At 37.7% G+C, this 18,696-nt stretch overlaps 1 protein-coding gene across 1 annotated transcript; it reads left to right on the forward strand.

Annotated features, from left to right (window-relative positions):
* Positions 1-14,651: 14,651 nt before the first annotated feature.
* On the forward strand, positions 14,652-15,338 carry LOC115220737. Its single transcript, XM_029790882.1, has one exon. The coding sequence runs from the start codon at positions 14,652-14,654 to the stop codon at positions 15,336-15,338; it is 687 nt and encodes a 228-aa protein (XP_029646742.1).
* The last annotated feature ends 3,358 nt before the right edge of the window (positions 15,339-18,696 follow it).

The following is an 18,696-nucleotide window of genomic DNA, read 5'->3' on the forward strand; positions in this document are numbered from 1 at the left end:
GTTCGTAGGTTTGATTAAGAATGAATTTAAGAAGCGACTTTTGGGCCCGCTTTATTCATATGGAAGTTTATGTGCAAAATCTCTCAAGATTGTCAATGCAATTAAAGCTGTAACTAAGGCCGTTAATTTGATAAAAAGCAAAGGGTTGAATAATAGGGAATTTAAAGAATTTTTGAAAGATCTTGAAGCCCAATATGGGGATTTATCACACCATTGTGAAGTTAAGTAAGGCCCAAATGCTTAAGCAATTTTATGAACTGAAGTAAGAAGCGAAATTTTTTATAGATATTAAAGGTGTTCCTATTATAGAACTGGAAGATGAAAAGTTTCAAAGTGATTTAACATTTTTAGTAGATATAGCTAGCCATTTAAATAATACAAGGCTCCAATCAGCTAATAACCAGTTTGCTTTCTCATATCAAAAGCTTTGAATCGATGCTTCATTTATTTGTCATACAATTGAAAAGAAAGTACTTCACACATTTTCCGAAAATGAACGAACAAAATCCCAAATCAATAAAGGAATATTCTGACGAGTGTGAAAGACTTTTGAAGAAATTTGAAAGATTTGAAGAAATACAAGATAAAATCGAACTATGTGTTTTTGAGACACCTTTTGATATGTGTCCTGAGGAGGCACCGGATTCCTTACAATTAGATTTAATTAATTTGCAATTGGATAACTTAATAAAATCAAAATATAGTAATCTGTCTTTATTGAACTTCTACAAACCCATCAATCCTGAGAAATTACCTGCTTTACATAAAAATACCTTGAAATTCGTATCTCAATTTTCGACAACTTATCAATATGAGCAGTTTTTTTTACCAAACTGAATTATGCAAAAAAATCGTCTTCGTACCGGACTTACTAACGAAAACCTGAGTAATGAAGTAAGAATAGCAGTTTCTTCAAAGACATGATATTCCTAAACTTTCAAAAAAAAAAAAAAAAGAAAAAGTAGTTTCATTCTTCTCACTAAGCAAAGCCAAATTTTAAAGTAAAGGTTAATTACCTTTAATAAAATGATCACTAGGATAAATTTGTTCAAACATGTCATTTACACATAATACTATTTAGGTATTAATGTAATTTTTCAAATTAAATTCGGTCTGTGCTTAACTGTTATGATTTCTCCAACATTAGGATAGGTACATTTTGAAAACTATAGAATACCTCATAAGTAATATAAACGTCCTAAATTCAGTGGTGGCGTTAATGAAGGTGTTACGCGTTAATTTAATGTGTTAAACTTATCTTTATTAATGTATATCGAATTATACAAAGATATATACACAGAACTTGTGAACCGCCCGCGGACTTTTTTCTTTGGAATATTTTGCCCACCGCACTAAAAAGTTTCCCCACCCCTGGTTTAAATGATGCTTTTTTTTTTCTTACCTCCGTCAAAGTAGTTTATTATAGCATCAAGAAGTTTGTTTTGTCTGAATATTGGTCAACAATTATTCAAGTATTTCAACAAATGGTTTTCGTTTCCAGAATGTTGACTATACAAGTAGGAAACGTTTCAATGAAAAGACAAAAGAAGAAAAAAAAAAACACAACATATATATATATATATAAATTACCTCTTGCAAGTGATCGGCGGACTGTTATCTGAAATGATAAAAATAATATTAATTATTTTTCAAGCAAGTTCATTAATTTTTGCGGTAAAAGAAAAATAAACTAAAAACAAAAAATAGAAAAGCAAAAAAAAAAATAATAATAATTTAGACTATATAACTGTATATGTGTAAGGGTGGAGGCGCAATGGCCCAGTGGTTAGGGCAGCGGACTCGCGGTCATATGATCGCGGTTTCGATTCCTAGACCGGGCGTTGTGAGTGTTTATTGAGCGAAAACACCTAAAGGTCCACGAGGCTCCGGCAGGGGATGGTGGTGATCCCTGCTGTACTCTTTCACCACAACTTTCTCTCACTCTTACTTCCTGTTTCTGTTGTACCTGTATTTCAAAGGGCCGGCCTTGTCACTCTCTGTGTCACGCTGGATATCCCCGAGAACTACGTTAAGGGTACACGTGTCTGTGGAGTGCTCAGCTACTTACACGTTAATTTCACGAGCAGGCTGTTCCGTTGATTCGGATCAACCGGACCCCTCGTCGTCGTAACCGACGGAGTGCTTCCACATATGTGTAAGGATGGAATCATAAGGATGATCATGACATACTGCGTTTTTGAGCATTTTCAGAATGGCGAAGTTCATGTCACTCCTGGTTTGAACACAGCTTTCTTTCAGAGAGCAGGAAGAAAAATTGGCACCAGTGCTAGTACTTTGTGAATTCCGGAAGAGAGAAAGGAAAAGCTGACCCAGCGGGATTTAAACTAAGAAAGACGATTTGAATGCTACAAGCCATAATTTGACGTTCTAACAACTCTGTCAAATATGTACCCGGGTATAGAATGAAGTTTTCTATGTGATAGTATTTAGGCTAAGTTGTCCTTGTTTAACTTTAGGTGAGGTCTACACGAGCAGACCTATGATTAGAGACAATCGAGTGGTGACCAACCTATCTGCTTGTATATCTACCACTGCATTGTCCAAGGTATCGATCCGTTTTCAATATTATAGTGTGAGGTTTGAGAGACGTTAATTGCTCTTTCTAACAGGCTGAGCGATCACAGATGTTCTTTTGGTTTCTTTCTTTAGGCTAAATTATTTGACAGGAGTCATAGAATTTCATTATATCTGTCAGTCAAGGCGTCGAGATGGCAGAATCGTTAGCACGCCGGGCGAAATGCGTAGCCGTATTTCGTCTGCCGTTACGTTCTGAGTTCAAATTCCGCCGAGGTCGACTTTGCCTTTCATCCTTTTGGGGTCGATAAATTAAGTACCAGTTACGCACTGGGGTCGATATAATCAACTTAATCCGTTTGTCCTCTCTGTGTTTAGCCCCATGTGGGTAGTAAAGAATAGGTATTTCGTCTGCCGCTACGTTCTGAGTTCAAATTCCGCCGAGGTCGACTTTGCCTTTCATCCTTTCGAGGTCGATTAAATAAGTACCAGCTACGTACTGGGGTCGATATAATCGACTTAATCCGTTTGTTTGTCCTCTCTGTGGGTAGTAAAGAAATAGGTATTTCGTCTGCCGTTACGTTCTGAGTTCAAATTCCGCCGAGGTCGACTTTACCTTTCCTCCTTTCCGGTCGATAAATTAAGTGCCAGTTGCGTATTGGGTCGATCTAATCGACTGATCACATCACCAAAAAATTTTGGGCCTTGTGCCTAGAGTAGAAAAGATTATAACTGTCAGTTTTGTACTCCTAGTTCGGAAACTATATCATATTTTAAAGATCATCCGAAAAATCTCGGAGTGATTCCGATTTGCAGTTGGAACTGTTTTACTCATGTCGGCTATGTCCTTCAGAAAAGCGTGAATTCTCCCGCTTCTAGCTTACGCTACGCTCTGGTAATCCAACTTCGTCTATGAAGTTATGTCATGTTAAGCTTAAATGTGGTAATTATACACAATCGTTCTCTCAACCAGCATTTTCACACATGTACGCGTGTACAAACATATACACACGTACATGTGCGCGCATACTCACGTAGACATTCGTCATTTGCAAACCATCAAAGTTAAAGAAAGACAATAGTGACTGAACGGTATCACACCCTGAACATTAACTGGAGAAAATACCTCGGGGTCTGGTGCATGAAAAAGTTGGTGACAAAATATGATAAATGTAGAGAACCAAGACATTTCTAATCAATTTACATTACTGCTGTAGCTAGGAGAAAAACTTAATGATTTAGCTTAATGATTAATACTAATCAAGAAAGTTAAGGGAGATAACCCCGGAATTTGAATTTAATTTTAATTAAGAATAGAATACCGTGGGGAATAATTTTGATTTATGGTAGATTAGTGTTTTTGCTAGTAGAATTTACTTGATTAAGTTATTAGCTTTTTTGCTGTTTTCAGATAGCGATACGAGAGATATAATTACAATTCAACGTTTCCATTTCTCTCTCTCTCTCTCTCTCTCTCTCTCTCTCTCTCTCTCTCTCTCTCTCTCTCTCTCTCCTCTCTCTCTCTCTCTCTCTCTCTCCTCCATCTATCTGTCTCTTACTTAACAAATATTGCCTTAGTAACAGGAATTCAGTTACTGGATTCTTTACAAATGGATATTAATTGTTTTTGTAAGGACAGATTCGATTCTTTGACAAATGCTTAGGCCATTTGGTACTGTTTGAAATTTCACGCCCACTCATTTGTAAACCAATATGAAATATAGACAACAACTCTTACGTACTTACACATGCATGACCAATGGAGTGCGTCTCTTCCTTTCCTTCTGACTCTCTCTCTCTCTCTCTCTCTCTCCACTTACATACATGCACCCACACTCAGCGTGAGCAATATTTATATGCAAATAAAGACTAAGAGGGAGATGGTAAATATTAGGTTGTCCCAAAAGTTCGTAAACACTTGCGAAAATTGAATTTTTACTCGCCAAGTACTAACAAAAACAACAAAAATTATTCCTCAAAATAAAGACCATTATTTTCCAAGACTTTCTACGAACTTTTGGGACAACCTTATATATATATAGCGAGAGAGAGAGAGAGAGAGAGAGAGAGAGAGAGAGAGAGAGAGAGAGAGAGAGAGAGAGAGAGAGAGAGAGAGAGAGAGAGAAGGGTATTGTTTACAATGAAAAAAGCGTAAAAGACAAAGAAAGAGGCAGCTAGAGACGGGATCTTTTCAGTTGCTGTCACAGATTTTGAAATTTTGAAATTAAGTGAAAATTTTCAATTTTGGTATATTGATGTAATTTTTCACTCTGAATCCAATTTTGGGATTCGTTTATTCCAGAAAGAAAATTAGGAAAACGTTACACATGTTCAAAGCTTCATAATTTTTACCCAACCAGAAAACGGGATTTGGAAGGTAGTATTTGTGGAGAACCAAGAAATTTTTAATTGATTAACGTTACTGCCGTAGCAAAGAGAAAAAAACAGTACATTAGATTAATGGTTAATACTAATCAAGATAGTCAAGAAAGTTAAGGGAGATCACCCCGGAATTTAAATTCATAAAATGGAAGCAAACAGATTACAGCGACGAAGTCTTAAACAAAATGAAAGAAATTACTTGTCATTTGAAGACTCAGAGGGAGTGATAGGAGGAGAGCAGCATGAACGAGAGATATACATATACAGAGAAAGAGTGAGAGAGTGTGTGGAAAGAGAGAGGGATGACAGAAAGGAGATTTAGCGATCTAAAACTTTAGTTATTTTTCGTATCAAATTGTATCTTTTGGATATTATTTACTGAAAACCTCCTCTTTGGGATGCAGATTTCAGAGCCTTTGGGGGTTATATACTCAGACATAGACACATACACTCTCATTTGTCTAGTAGATATACATACACATGCATGTATACGTATGTATATAGAGATAATGATGCAAATAAACAAATAAAACTGTTTCGGTTAGATATACATATATGAATACATGTAAATAGAGAGAAAACAACGACTGAAATTTTCCAGACGATGAATATTCAAGTATAAATATATATCAGGTTGAGGAAAAAGTAAGCAATGTTTTGAACCATGACGAATTTGTACCGGATTTTTGCAGAGTTTTGAATTGTTTTGAAACATTTTTTTTGAAATTGTCTGATAATATAGATACGGACTTACCCAAATGCATCAATAAATTAACATTGATATTTTTTTCACCGTTGTTACAATCATTTGTGACCGAGTTGATCGTGAATTTTGTTTGTGCGAAAGGTTAGTCAAAGTTGTATTTGTTATTAATTGTTGTGTCTTGAGACACTTGTTTTTGCTGCCTTACGGCAGTTTTGTTATGAGAGTCCCCCTTGTTTGAAGGATGAAGCGCTATAAAGAAATGGAGAGAATGAGCTACTCAGACCTGTTGTCGTCTGAGGAGGAGCTGGTGAGATGTCTAGACGAAATAGAGAGACAGAGCGGAACAGTTTCGCAGAGGCGGTGAGACGGCAGTCTGAAGATGTGTGTTAGGAGGGAATTGAAAGATTCCAAGAAATGATAAAAAGGAAGAGGAACAATGTCAAGGAATCTCCTCCCAGGGAAACTACCGAAAGGACAGCCAAAAGAACGGTGTTGTATAGAACATACAATGTAAGACTGCATCGGATAGAGGTGGCTACGAAAGCTGAAGTGGAAAGGGCTGTGCGGCCCATTTGGAAAGAGGTGGATTACCTAGCTAGAGGGAGAAAGTTCGCAACGGTGGAGGTGCGGTTTGCGTCCGAGGATGAATGGACACAATCTAAAAGGAAGAAAACTAATAAAAGGTCTGAGGGAAAAAATGTGAAGTCTCACCCAATTCCATGCTGTTACACCCTCCCTCTGCAGTCACTAACCGTCCTCTTGCCCCTCCTGACACAGACAATAACACAGACAGTTGCCCAAAACTCCCTAACCCTAACACCGAAAAAGTGTTTTGGTTTAATGGAAAACTGTGGGACAGAAACATTGGACATAGGCGTACCAGCAGATACAAGTAATTTGCCGCCTAAGTTAAGGTATCTTAATCATAAGTTTGTAAAAAAAAGTGTAAATGAAGTCAGGGATGTAGGGTCGAGTGGCTTCATTCCATTTCATTATTCATTTTTTCAATTTTCCCATTCGTTTGTCTTTTTTCGTCCCCACTTATATGTTTGTATTTAGCCCCCTGTGGGTAATAAAGAAATCGCTGTTACAATAATCTAAAAGAGAACTGTCAAAGCGTGATATTCGAGCAATTTTTGCTATTCAACCTCAAAAAAGGACGTAAAGCAGCCGAAAGTGCTCGCGATATGAAGGAAACGTTTGGTGAGAAAATGACCAGTGAGTGGTCAGCTCGAAAGTGGTTTAAACGATTTCGCAGTGGAGACCTGAGCCTTGAAGATCGCGAGCGTAGTTGGCGCCCATCTATCATCGATGACGGTCAGTTAAAGACCGTCTTTGAGAAAGATTCACGTAAACCACTCGAGAACTGGCAAAAGAACTTCAAGTTTGCCAGAAAACTGCCTGCAACCATTTGCATGCGATTGGAAAATCAAAAAAGATCGACAAATGGATACCACACGATTTGAATGAAAATCAGAAAATGCGCAGATATGAAATTTGTTCGTTGCTTCTTCTCTGTAAACAGACCGACCCATTTCTCGACCGCGTTTTAACTTGCGGTGAAAAGTGGATTCTGTACAATAATAATAAAAAAGAAACGTTCTTCGCAGTAGTTGGGCCAAAATGAAGCACCGAAAAGCTTCCCTAAACCCGAGCTCTTCAAATAGAAGTTTATGGTGACTGTATGGTGGTTTTTCAAGCGCCTAGATGGTTTCCTGCGAGAGAAGGAGTTAAAAAATCAAACCGATGCTGAAAGTGCAGTTCAAAGAATTCATCAACTCCTGAACTCCAGATTTTTATGTTACCGGAATAAACAAACCTGTAACTCGTTGGCAAAACTGTGTTGATTGTAATGGTACTTACTTCGATGAATAATATTTCTACATTGTGATGAACTTCATGTTTCAAAACGTTGCTTACTTTTTACTCAACCTGATGGATATATATATATATTAATAGAGCAAACTTTAACAGAGTACAAAGACACAGAAAATTAAAGGGGAGAAAGTATGGTGTAACAGGTCCGATAGGTGTTTCTAGGGACTAGGGGTTCATGGATGTTTGTAGAGTTATTTTATAATGTTGCCTATATATATATATATATATATATATATATATATATATATATATATATATATATATATATGCATACACGCATGCGCGTGCATGTTTGTGTAAGTGTATCTGTGATTTATATATATACTTGGAACATTCTACATTATACCACACACTGTCATATAATTCTCGTCACATAGTTTATTAAGCAGTGACATTCTGGCGGTGGGTAAAATATTTAAAACAACGTAAGTCTGGGACATCTAACAGCCTCGCGTGAAAATTTCTTTTTAGCACTACGATAGATTTTGATTCTGTTAACAAAACTCACGACTTTTTAAAGTCAGCTATCTTCAGCAAACCAGATAGTAGTAAGTACTTTGTTGTACTTTGTAAACAACGCAACTTTTAATTGACCACTGCTTCGAAGAAATGGACGAAGGGAACGAAAATTCGTTTTGGATTTGTTAATCTCTTTGTTTAACAAAGAAATTAACAATACAGCAAGAAAACTCATCTATATGGTTCACAGAGGGTGGGGAAGTACGCATGCGCGCACCCACACACACACACATACACACACAATTCTATCCTAACGTTTATCCCGTTCTAGTATGGGGAAGCACTCCGTCGAGGGTTCCGGTTGATCCGATCAACGGAACAGCCTGCTCGTGAAATTAACGTGTAAGTGGCTGAACACTCCACAGACACGTGTACCCTTAACGTAGTTCTCGGGGATATTCAGCGTGACACAGAGAGTGACAAGGCCGGCCCTTTGAAATACAGGTACAACAGAAACAGGAAGTAAGGGTGAGAGAAAGTTGTGGTGAAAGAGTACAGCAGGGATCACCACCATCCCTGCCGGAGCCTCGTGGAGCTTTAGGTGTTTTCGCTCAATAAACACTCACAACGCCCGGTCTGGGAATCGAAACCGCGATCCTACGACCGCGAGTCTGCTGCCCTAACCACTGGGCCATTGCGCCTCCACCGTTCTAGTATACGGCGTGCATTTACATGGATGCTGCTCTGTTGATTCTTCGCTTCTCATATTGGAAATTTGTACCATTAGCTGGAACCGGAATTCTCCGTTTCCCGCAGCAACAAGACTGAATTTGAGCTCACAGCTGTAAACAGAAGAAACAATTCTGCAAGTCGTCTCGTCCGTCGCTACAACAATCCCACCAACCCACCCACTGTTTTAGCCTCTGGTAATTTTGTAATCGACACCGATAGGATGAAAAGCAACACTGGTCGTGGTGAGATATTTACTCAGAGAGCAAAAGAGCCGGAGCAAATGCTGCAAAGCATTCTATCCGACATTCTAATGACTCTGTAAATCGGGTTGTGTGGGTGTGGGTGCGCGCGCGCATGTGTGTTTGTGCACGCATGCGTGTGTGTGTGTGTGTGTGTGTGTGTCGCGCAGAGAAAACCAAAACATCCGTTGTTTGTGAATGAAGTCTCTTGAGGTATTTGTTCTGCGTCTAGCTACGGACACTTCCATAACATCATGATAGCTTTTGTTTTCTCTCTCTCTCTCACACACAACCGGATTATTTGACACCTACTATATGTATGTATGAGTGATCACCGACACCCTGTCTCTAATTTAGGCGTTTCAACTGCATAGTTATTCGGAGGTGGGTTTGGCATGTAAAAAACATGATCGAATTCCAACTAAACTACCGCCCAAGTATAACAAAATTTTCATTCACCCACAACATACTGCTGAATGTAATTTTTCAGCATCTTAGAAATCCAATGGAACTAAATAATATTTAAATTTGAATCCCAAATGGTTTTGCAAGATTAATGGATATAAAAGTTTCTGAATGTGAAAATGGGACATAACTGTATAATAGCGCTATATGTCTAAGCCATTTGTCTTCATGGTTATCTCTTAAATTTATTGCCTAGCTTTCTTAATTTCTCATAAGTTTCTCTTAAATTCACCTTAAAATTATTTGTAGAGTTTTCTATATCTTATATCTTATAATAATGGACTTCCTTATAAGGAAATAAACATATATCTTATTTATTTTCCTGTTACCTTGTTAGTTTGCGAGACTAGAAAATAACAACTTTTTATGCTATTTTTTAAATTTTGTAAATGTACTTGATACATATTGTATACGTTTTTAAAGCCATTAACCTCTAGCAGATAATTGCTTAAGGGTTTGAGGCAGCACTTCACAGGGCGGCCATCACCATTGATTTGATTTTGTAGCTCCTAAAAATTCAAGAAACCTAAACCGTTGGCTTTGTGATTCTCGGATTGTTACAAAAGAAACATTTTTATAGACGTTGGTTACATTAATAATTGTATCTCATTATAGATGTTTATTTTATTATTGTTGTGTATAGAGGTTTAATGGTCAAGTGAGAAATCTAATATTTTATTCATTGAAGGTATTCGTTGTGATTCTGGGGAAATCACATTGCCTCAGTTCAGTAGCTTGTCATTGATTGTAATTGTGTAATTGATTGTAGAATAAATACTAATGTTTTTCTGTTTTTATTAGAAAGCATCAGTTTTTCGGTTTTCTCACCAACGTTTAAAACTCTCGTCGATATATATCATTCCCGAATATTTGACTGATACTTTATCGACCTCACAAGACTAAAAGCAAAACTAACGTCTCTACCAATTCGCCTTATACATACATACACACGCACACTTACCTACCTACCTACATAAATACATACATACATACATGCACACACACACACACACATGATCAAAATAATAATGAAAGACGTGGACGGCAATTAACGGAAAGGCCTTCACCCCCCCCCCTAAAAAAAAAACCCACATGAATAGACACATTTCATCAGACAACTTCTTATTCAGAGCCATTACAATTTCGGTCAACTGAATTAATTGCTCCTAAATTAACGTGTAAGTGGCTCCGAATTTCCACAGGCAAGTGTACCCTTAATATAATTCTCAGGGAGAATCAGTGTGACGTAGGTAAACGGAAACTAGATGGAAGCCCGTCGGCTGGATTATAAAAAGTACAACCTCATCACACATTGTGTCAGGCTAATTTAGGAGCAATTAATTCAGTTGATCAAACGATTGAATCATCATTGAACGACAAAGGTCTGCCTCCACCACACACGCACGTGCACGCACGCACGTGAACGCGCGCACACAGACACACTCTCTCTCTCTCATGCACATACACACACACACACAAATATAGGGAACAGCCTTACTTTCAAATGTGCTATATTAAAACAAGACTATTCTAATGTTTGCTTATTTTATCAAGAATTTTTCAAATTTCATTCTTAGTTCCTTATGTTATCTTTGAAAGAATTATCTTCGTAAATTTATTTATTCGTCTGATTTTCAAAAGTGTCGTTAATGGCTTGTTGTCCGTGTGGTCTGCAGTAAGTTGCAAAGGCGAATGATTTATAACTGATACAATCATCAACTCTAGGTTTAAAGTTACGTTACAGATTTAAAATTATATTCACTAGCAGAAAGACCGCCCTTTAGCAGGTTTCTGTTAGTCGTTAAATAATATTTTGCACTTTTGATTCCTGATTTGCGTAATTTTTCTGATATGTTACGTCTAATTTCACTTTGTATCCCCTTTCTTCGTCTTATAGCTCTCAATTCGTCCAATGAATAGATATAAAATAAATAAATTTAGCAAACACTCAAAGACAGTATTAGAATTTATGAAGAAACCAGGTATTATATCAGCCGCATAAAAATACTCCGATTATCGTATGCGTACCTATCAGAAGATTTCGTGACTTGGCATGACAGGCGACTGGAATGCACACCTAATATGTTTTGGAAACATCTTTTATCTCTTACATGTTTCAGTCATTAGATTGCAGCCATGCTGGAGCACCGCGTTTTAAATCGAATGAATCGACCTCAGCACTCATTTTAAAATCCGGTACTTATTCCATCAGTATCTTTTACTGAACCGCTAAGTTAACATACTAACACCGGTTGTCAAGCGGTGGTAGGGGAACAAACGCAGACATGAAGGCACACACATACGCATACACACACTCACATGCACACACACACACACACACACGACGGGCTTCTTTCACTTTCCATCTACCAAATCCAGTCACAAGGCTTTGGTCGGCCTGATGCTATTGTAGAAGATACTTGCCCATGGTTCAACGCATTGGAACTGAACTCAGAACTACGAGGCTGAGGCTGGGAAGCAAGCTTCTTATCACACAGTCACATAGAAAAACTTACTGTAGGTTCAAACCTCTGATTGTATAACTTACTTGGTTTGCATTAGTTTTCTTTTTATACTCATATTTCTACACTTTACAATTAATAACCTATATAAACACACAATTTCAGATGTTCAGAGATGGGAAATGACATTTTTTAATATTCTCGTTCATCATATGAACTACAGTAACATTACCATACTAGTCATCTCAGCAAAGGAGCTAACTATTAGGAATATATGACAGATTTCACGCTGTACTTCTTATGTCTTGTAACAGTCTCTTATAAATGCGACAAATTTATATTTGGTACATTTGACGTTAGTAATTAAAACCACTTTTCTTCTTCGGCTTTCTATTTCGTCAACAACACCTGACAGATATGAAAAAGATACTGGAATCGACATAATTTGGCTGACGTTGGATTAAAATTATAATTTAGAGAAATATTTTTACTGATATATTTGTAGAAAACTTCATAAATTGTATGGGAGAGAGAGAGAGAGAGAGGTAGAGAGAGAGAGAGAGAGAGAGAGAGAAAGAGAGAGAGAGAGAACGCTAACTACCTCGCAGCCATAAAAAACTCTATCCTGCAGTGAATTAAAATTAGTTTTCTGTAGTTGAAACTTTCAATAATAAAAAGATCCTAAAGAATACATTTTAATAAAAAATATATTAAGATTAGAATTCTTAAGAATTTTCTAGACAGCGTAGTAAAAGTTACATACTCATAATTAATGAGCAACTTTTTTATAGTATAGATGGCAACAGATACTCAATGAACAAGCTGATAGGCTTAACGAACATCATAGTTACATCAACAATTCGACTCTGGGAGAGCGCTTGAACTGACTTGGTGTTTATACCTATATGTCGACACCGAGAAATTTTCCCCATGACAAAATATGGTGAATGGGCTTCTTACGGGATCAAATATGCCTCGAGCATATTTGAAATGGTAACAAGTGTTAAAAAAGGTTTAAAATGAAAAATATTTTCTAAGCAATATCCGAGTCTGTATTTGCTGTCCGGCAATGTTTATTCAGACGCATTTTGTGATGTCGGGTGCGAAAATACCCTAAGCTAAGCCTGAAAGCAATGAAGTCCTAAAAGAATCACCCATAACTAGCAGTAAGCAACATTTATTAAAATAAAAGTATTCAGAACACAGAATAACATGTAACAAAAACAATTTGCAAACATATTTACTTTCCCATATAACAGTTAAGAACATCACCATTATTGTATTACGCATGCGCGGAAGTGTTTGTTCGACAAGGTGCTGCTGGCTTAATTATGCACGAATTGTGCTTAATAGTTTAGCACTAAATAGTTCATCCTGCTGTTTGTATTGGCAGTTTGCATCATTACTGTGGCAAACAATAGATACTTAATTAAATACCAGTATTAAATGTTTAAACTACTGTGGGTCTTTACTAGGGTTTTTTATAAGCGGGACTTAAACCTGTACATTAATCTCCAGTAAAACATTTTATACATTACATGCCCATAAAATACCTCGTAGATCTTATTCAGCTATGTTTAAACTTGAAGTTATATCATATGCTGAAGAGCATGGTAATAGGGCTGCTGGAAGAAGATTTGATGTTGACGAAAACAATGTCAGGTTATGGAGAAGAAATAAAGAGGAAATTAAACAGATGCCAAAGATAAAGAAGGTAATAATAAAGGACGTTACTGTATACATTTTTACAAACCAAGGACGTTATATAGACCTCTTTGACTCAAGTTAGAGAAGGGGTGCGTATTATACACAAGGTTTAGGTTTTTCAGAGGTACAGCCCCTTAAAAATCCCCTGCGTATTATACTCAAGAGCGGACTATACTCGAGGATTTACGGTATATATATAGTCAATAGTAAACCTTTTGCTCGATCCGAAAGAGTGTCCACATGGTCACGCAACCTGCTGGAAATAGCAACCTAATAACCTGCTAATCATAAAAAGACATGAGTAACGTCGTTTTAGGATTACCGGTTATTCGTGAATGATACACCTTTGATCATAGATCTGCTTCATCAGGATTGAATTGTTGACAATATTTATAGCTCCAATCGTAAACTGTTCTGTTAGCAGCTCAAATCGAAATCTATTACCTAGGAAGGCCATAGGTGTACAGCAAAGACGCCACACATCTCTCTCCATGTTTCCCGAGCATCGGCTAAATTCATATTGCTTTAATTCGTATTTAAGACAGTATAGCGAGACACAAAGAAGCTAGTGCCATTTTGAAACAGCGAGATCTCGCCTGCAACCATTATTTAAGGAAAAGACATCTTCCCTCTCATTCTTCTCACGCTGACGTCGAGCAAAACGTCGAAGCCAGGAGCTCACAGCGGACTTTTTGTCCCGCTGTGATACCATATGCATTATCTCCAGAGGTTATTGAACCTCACGTGTATGGGAGAGAAGGCTAACTACGCACTGCTGTGAAGATGGTTACTGAAAGCAAACCTCTTGTACGAAGCACCAGTGAATAAACGGTTTTTGAATTTACTCCGCCTGAGAACTTCATTCTTCGTATTTCCAGCTCCTTGAATCAACAGAATTATAATAGAAGATAACCCAAAAGTATCATAAAAACTTTCCTTCCAGGTAGGATTGCTCGTTTTGGTGTTCCAGCTAAAATAACTACTGACCGTGGACGCCAGTTCGAAGCTTCCTTATTTCGTGAATGATCACGAATCCTATGTGTTCATCACATTCGTACGACCAGCTACCATCGAGCTTCCAACGGGATGGTCGAACGTTTTCACAGGCAACAGAAGACCGCTCTACGCGCCACTCCTGATCCGCAGTCTTGGACAGAATCCCGGCCTATATTTCTTCTTGGTTGTCGCACCGCCGTTAAGACAGAGGTAGATTTCTCCTCTGCCGAACTCCTTTACGGTACCACCTTGGCACTTCCTGGTACAATGTTAGCACCAGCCAATTCATCGCATCCTGATCCAACGTCGTATGCCACCAGACCTCCCTCGTATTTCTCGAGTCTTTCACCAATGTATCCGCGTGACCAATTTATTCCTTCTCACGTTCCACCGGACATTGACAAGTGGATTCATGTTTTTGTTCAGGATGATTCTGTCAGAGGACTGCTCGTTTCTCCCTATAAAGGACCGTTTCGTGTGCTATCGCGCACACCCAAAACTTTTAGTCTCGACATCAATGGTCGGGCAGATACCGTGTCAGTTGACAGACTTAAAAAGGGATATTTTGAGGTTTCCACATCTTTCGATGACATTTCGGCCACGCCCACTTTTGATCCTTTACAACCACCTCCACATCCACCCGCACATACACCTTTGACCACACTATCACCTACACCTACACCTTCGTCGCCAGAACCTAACACTAACAAACCTTATGTCACCAGGACAGGCCGTACTATGCATTGGACTAAAAAGCTTAAAACTATTTATATCTGACAATCTCTTTTGTGTTTCCTGTGACAGACAGTTGCTTTCTAGTGTTACTGAACAATTCCAATACTCTGCCATTGAACATTTTGTCAAATTTTGTGCATGCCGATTTATATTTCTTGCAATTATTTTTCTTTTTGACTTGTCACATTTTTGTACCATATCTTGTTTGCGATCGGTTACCATCTTTGCTCTTTTCTTGTGCTTGCTCCAGTTATTCTCTATTTTCGCATTGGCGTTCTCAAGCGGAACCCCTGTACTGAGGCACAAAGAAGCCAGTGCCATTTTGAAATAGCGAGATCTCGCCTGCAATCATTGCCATACGCGAGATAAAAACGAGATCTCGCCTGCAACCATTATTTAAGGAAAAGACAACAACATCTTCCCTCTCATTATTCTCACGCTGACGCCGAGCAAGACTTCGAAGCCAGGAGCTCACAGCGGACTTTTGTCCCGCTGTGATACCACATGCTTTATCTCCAGAGGTTATTGAACCTCACGTGTATGGGAGAGAAGGCTAACTACGCACTGCTGTGAAGATTGTTACTGAAACCAAACTCCTTGTAGGAAGCACCAGTGAATAAACGGTTATCGAATTTACTCCGCCTGAGAACTTCGTTCTTCGTATTCTCAGCTCCTTGAATCAACAGAATAATTATAATGGAAGAAGATACTCCAAAAGTATCATAAAAACCTTCCTTCTATCACAACAGAAATATTTAGCGAAACATTTCCTAATGTTTGTGATATTTAATAATGAGGGAAACTGTGTGTCGGATTACTTATTTTGTTAAAAATAAATGTTATAATAGCTGCCTAGTAAGTATATATATACACACATGAGTGGTTGCATCTATACATCTTGCCATTTAATAGCTTTTTAATAGGTCATGCCTATGAGTATCAACAACATGTTACAATTCAGCTTATATTTCAGTTAGATCATAATATCAATTCAAGTCAAAATATACTCTTACTGCATATAAGTATCAACACTGTGTGTGTTAGAAGAAACGCTGTTTGGATATTTACTCGACAGCTCTTAAATTTGTAGGAAGGAAATATAGATTGTGCAGCGTACATTTTTAATAAAATTTAAGAAGCAGGTAGACTGATTATTTGTTATTAATTTTATTTCAATGGAATAAGTGAACAGCTAAACGAGTCATGAAGGGATACCGGTTACTCTAGTTGCTAGAAATAGCAGCAGAAATTCACTGAAGTTGGATCTTGTCTATAGCAAAGATGAAATAGTCATGGCTAGCTCTGGGATCAAGTGTAAGATGGCAGCACGGAACGTCAAGGCTACCTGCATTCGAAATATGCTTTTAGTAAGTTTATCTATATCAATCCTTAAGGCCTTGAGCGTAGCGGCATTTCGCCCATCTTCATGTTCTGAGTTCAAATTCCGCCGAGGTTCACTTTGCTTTTCATCCTTTCGGGGTCGATAAAATAAGTACCAATTGAGTACTTGGGTCGATGTAATCGACTTATTCCCTCCCACGAAATTGCTGGTCTTGTACCAAAATTTGAAATTAGTATATCTATATCAACCCGACCTTATTCTATTAAGTCCTGTTTGTTGTCGCATATAGCTTGTTCCACCCGCTTAATATTCTCTACATGATGCCTTATATATCGCAAACTTTATTTCAAATCTGTCACCTGTTTTAATACCATCACCTGACTTTGGGTACCATTCTCGAAGTCTACTATGTTGCAGATTAGGTCTTTATGGATAATCCATGAGTTGTAGTTTCTTTCTCGCTATCCACCCATCAGTCTCGGTGGTCATGCAAAAAGATCATACCAAACTATAATATATATATATATATATCGCCTGGTCGGAAATGTGGAGGGTAAGATTTCCTAGCATTTCTAGATTTATGTACCGGAATATTATGTTGATAAAGGAAATGAATCTTTGATTCTAATCCAGAAACGTACGTCCATAATGGACTGTTTGATTTCGTTATTTTTCTTCTTTTTTTTGCCACATAATGAGTTGCAAATACTGTTGTCTGTGGAGACATATTTTTGTAGTAAAAGAAATAACAGTTCTCTGGCTGCTATTTCTAATACTTTCGGTATGTGGTCTAGCAACTTGTTGCAAAGACCCTCTTTGTTATATTCTCTCTTTTTTACTCTTTTTACTCTTTTTACTTGTTTCAGTCATTTGACTGCGGCCATGCTGGAGCACCGCCTTTAGTCGAGCAAATCGACCCCGGGACTTATTCTTTGTAAGCCCAGTACTTATTCTATCGGTCTCTTTTGCCGAACCGCTAAGTGACGGGGACGTAAACACACCAGCATCGGTTGTCAAGCAATGCTAGGGGAACAAACACAGACACACAAACATATTCACACACACTTATATATATATATATACATATATACGACAGACTTCTTTCAGTTTCCGTCTACCAAATCCACTCACAAGGCATTGGTCGGCCCGGGGCTATAGCAGAAGACACGTGCCCAAGATGCCACGCAGTGGGACTGAACCCGGAACCATGTGGTTGGTTAGCAAGCTACTTACCAAACAGTCACTCCTGCGCCTATATATATATATATTAGAAGAAATGAGGTAATCAGGAGATCGGATGGTTCATATTTATAGATATTTATTTATATATTACATTTTTTACATATATATATCATATCATTCAGATCATATCATTCAGATTATTAGCGCTTTCTCCCATTCTAGTGGGGTTTTCAAATCAAATATATATATATATAATATAATATAATATATATATATAAAAGGAAGGAAGAAAAGAAAGTTCATGAATAGCTCCCAACGAAAACTTTCCCCACTTATCAACTGTTCGAACTAATTTCTTCGGCAACTATACTTGAGAATTGCACATTAGTATTTCTAGGCCGGCATAAAAAAAAAGCCCCCCCAAAAAACCTTGGGTCTTCTCCAGCGCTCAAACTTACTTTAGAAGTGAACAGTATTTAACCCTTTACTGAATATAATAGTTGAACATTGACATAACTTCTTGTATTCCGGACTGTATTCAGAGAAATCGTTCAGTCAACAAACAACCAGATTGCTTAAATATTGATCTGTCGTTGATCCACGTCTTTCTTAGTTTTCCGCGCTTATTGGTGAACATTCACTTGTTAATCTTATTCTAATTCTCGCAACCTTGACTTTCTTCATTCCTATAATCTTACTAAATAATATGTGTATCCCTTTCTTCTTATAACTGATTCATTTTAAAATTGCTGATTTAAGCGTCCCGAAAAAAATAAATATATAGAAATATAAACGTGGGTAAAATCTGAAATCTGAGAAAACTGATGATGACATACGCCGGTTTGAATTAGTCAATGGGGGAGTTTCTCTAAGAGT

The sequence above is a fragment of the Octopus sinensis genome, linkage group LG17, assembly GCF_006345805.1.
Source record: "Octopus sinensis linkage group LG17, ASM634580v1, whole genome shotgun sequence".
Lineage (NCBI taxonomy): Eukaryota > Metazoa > Mollusca > Cephalopoda > Octopoda > Octopodidae > Octopus > Octopus sinensis.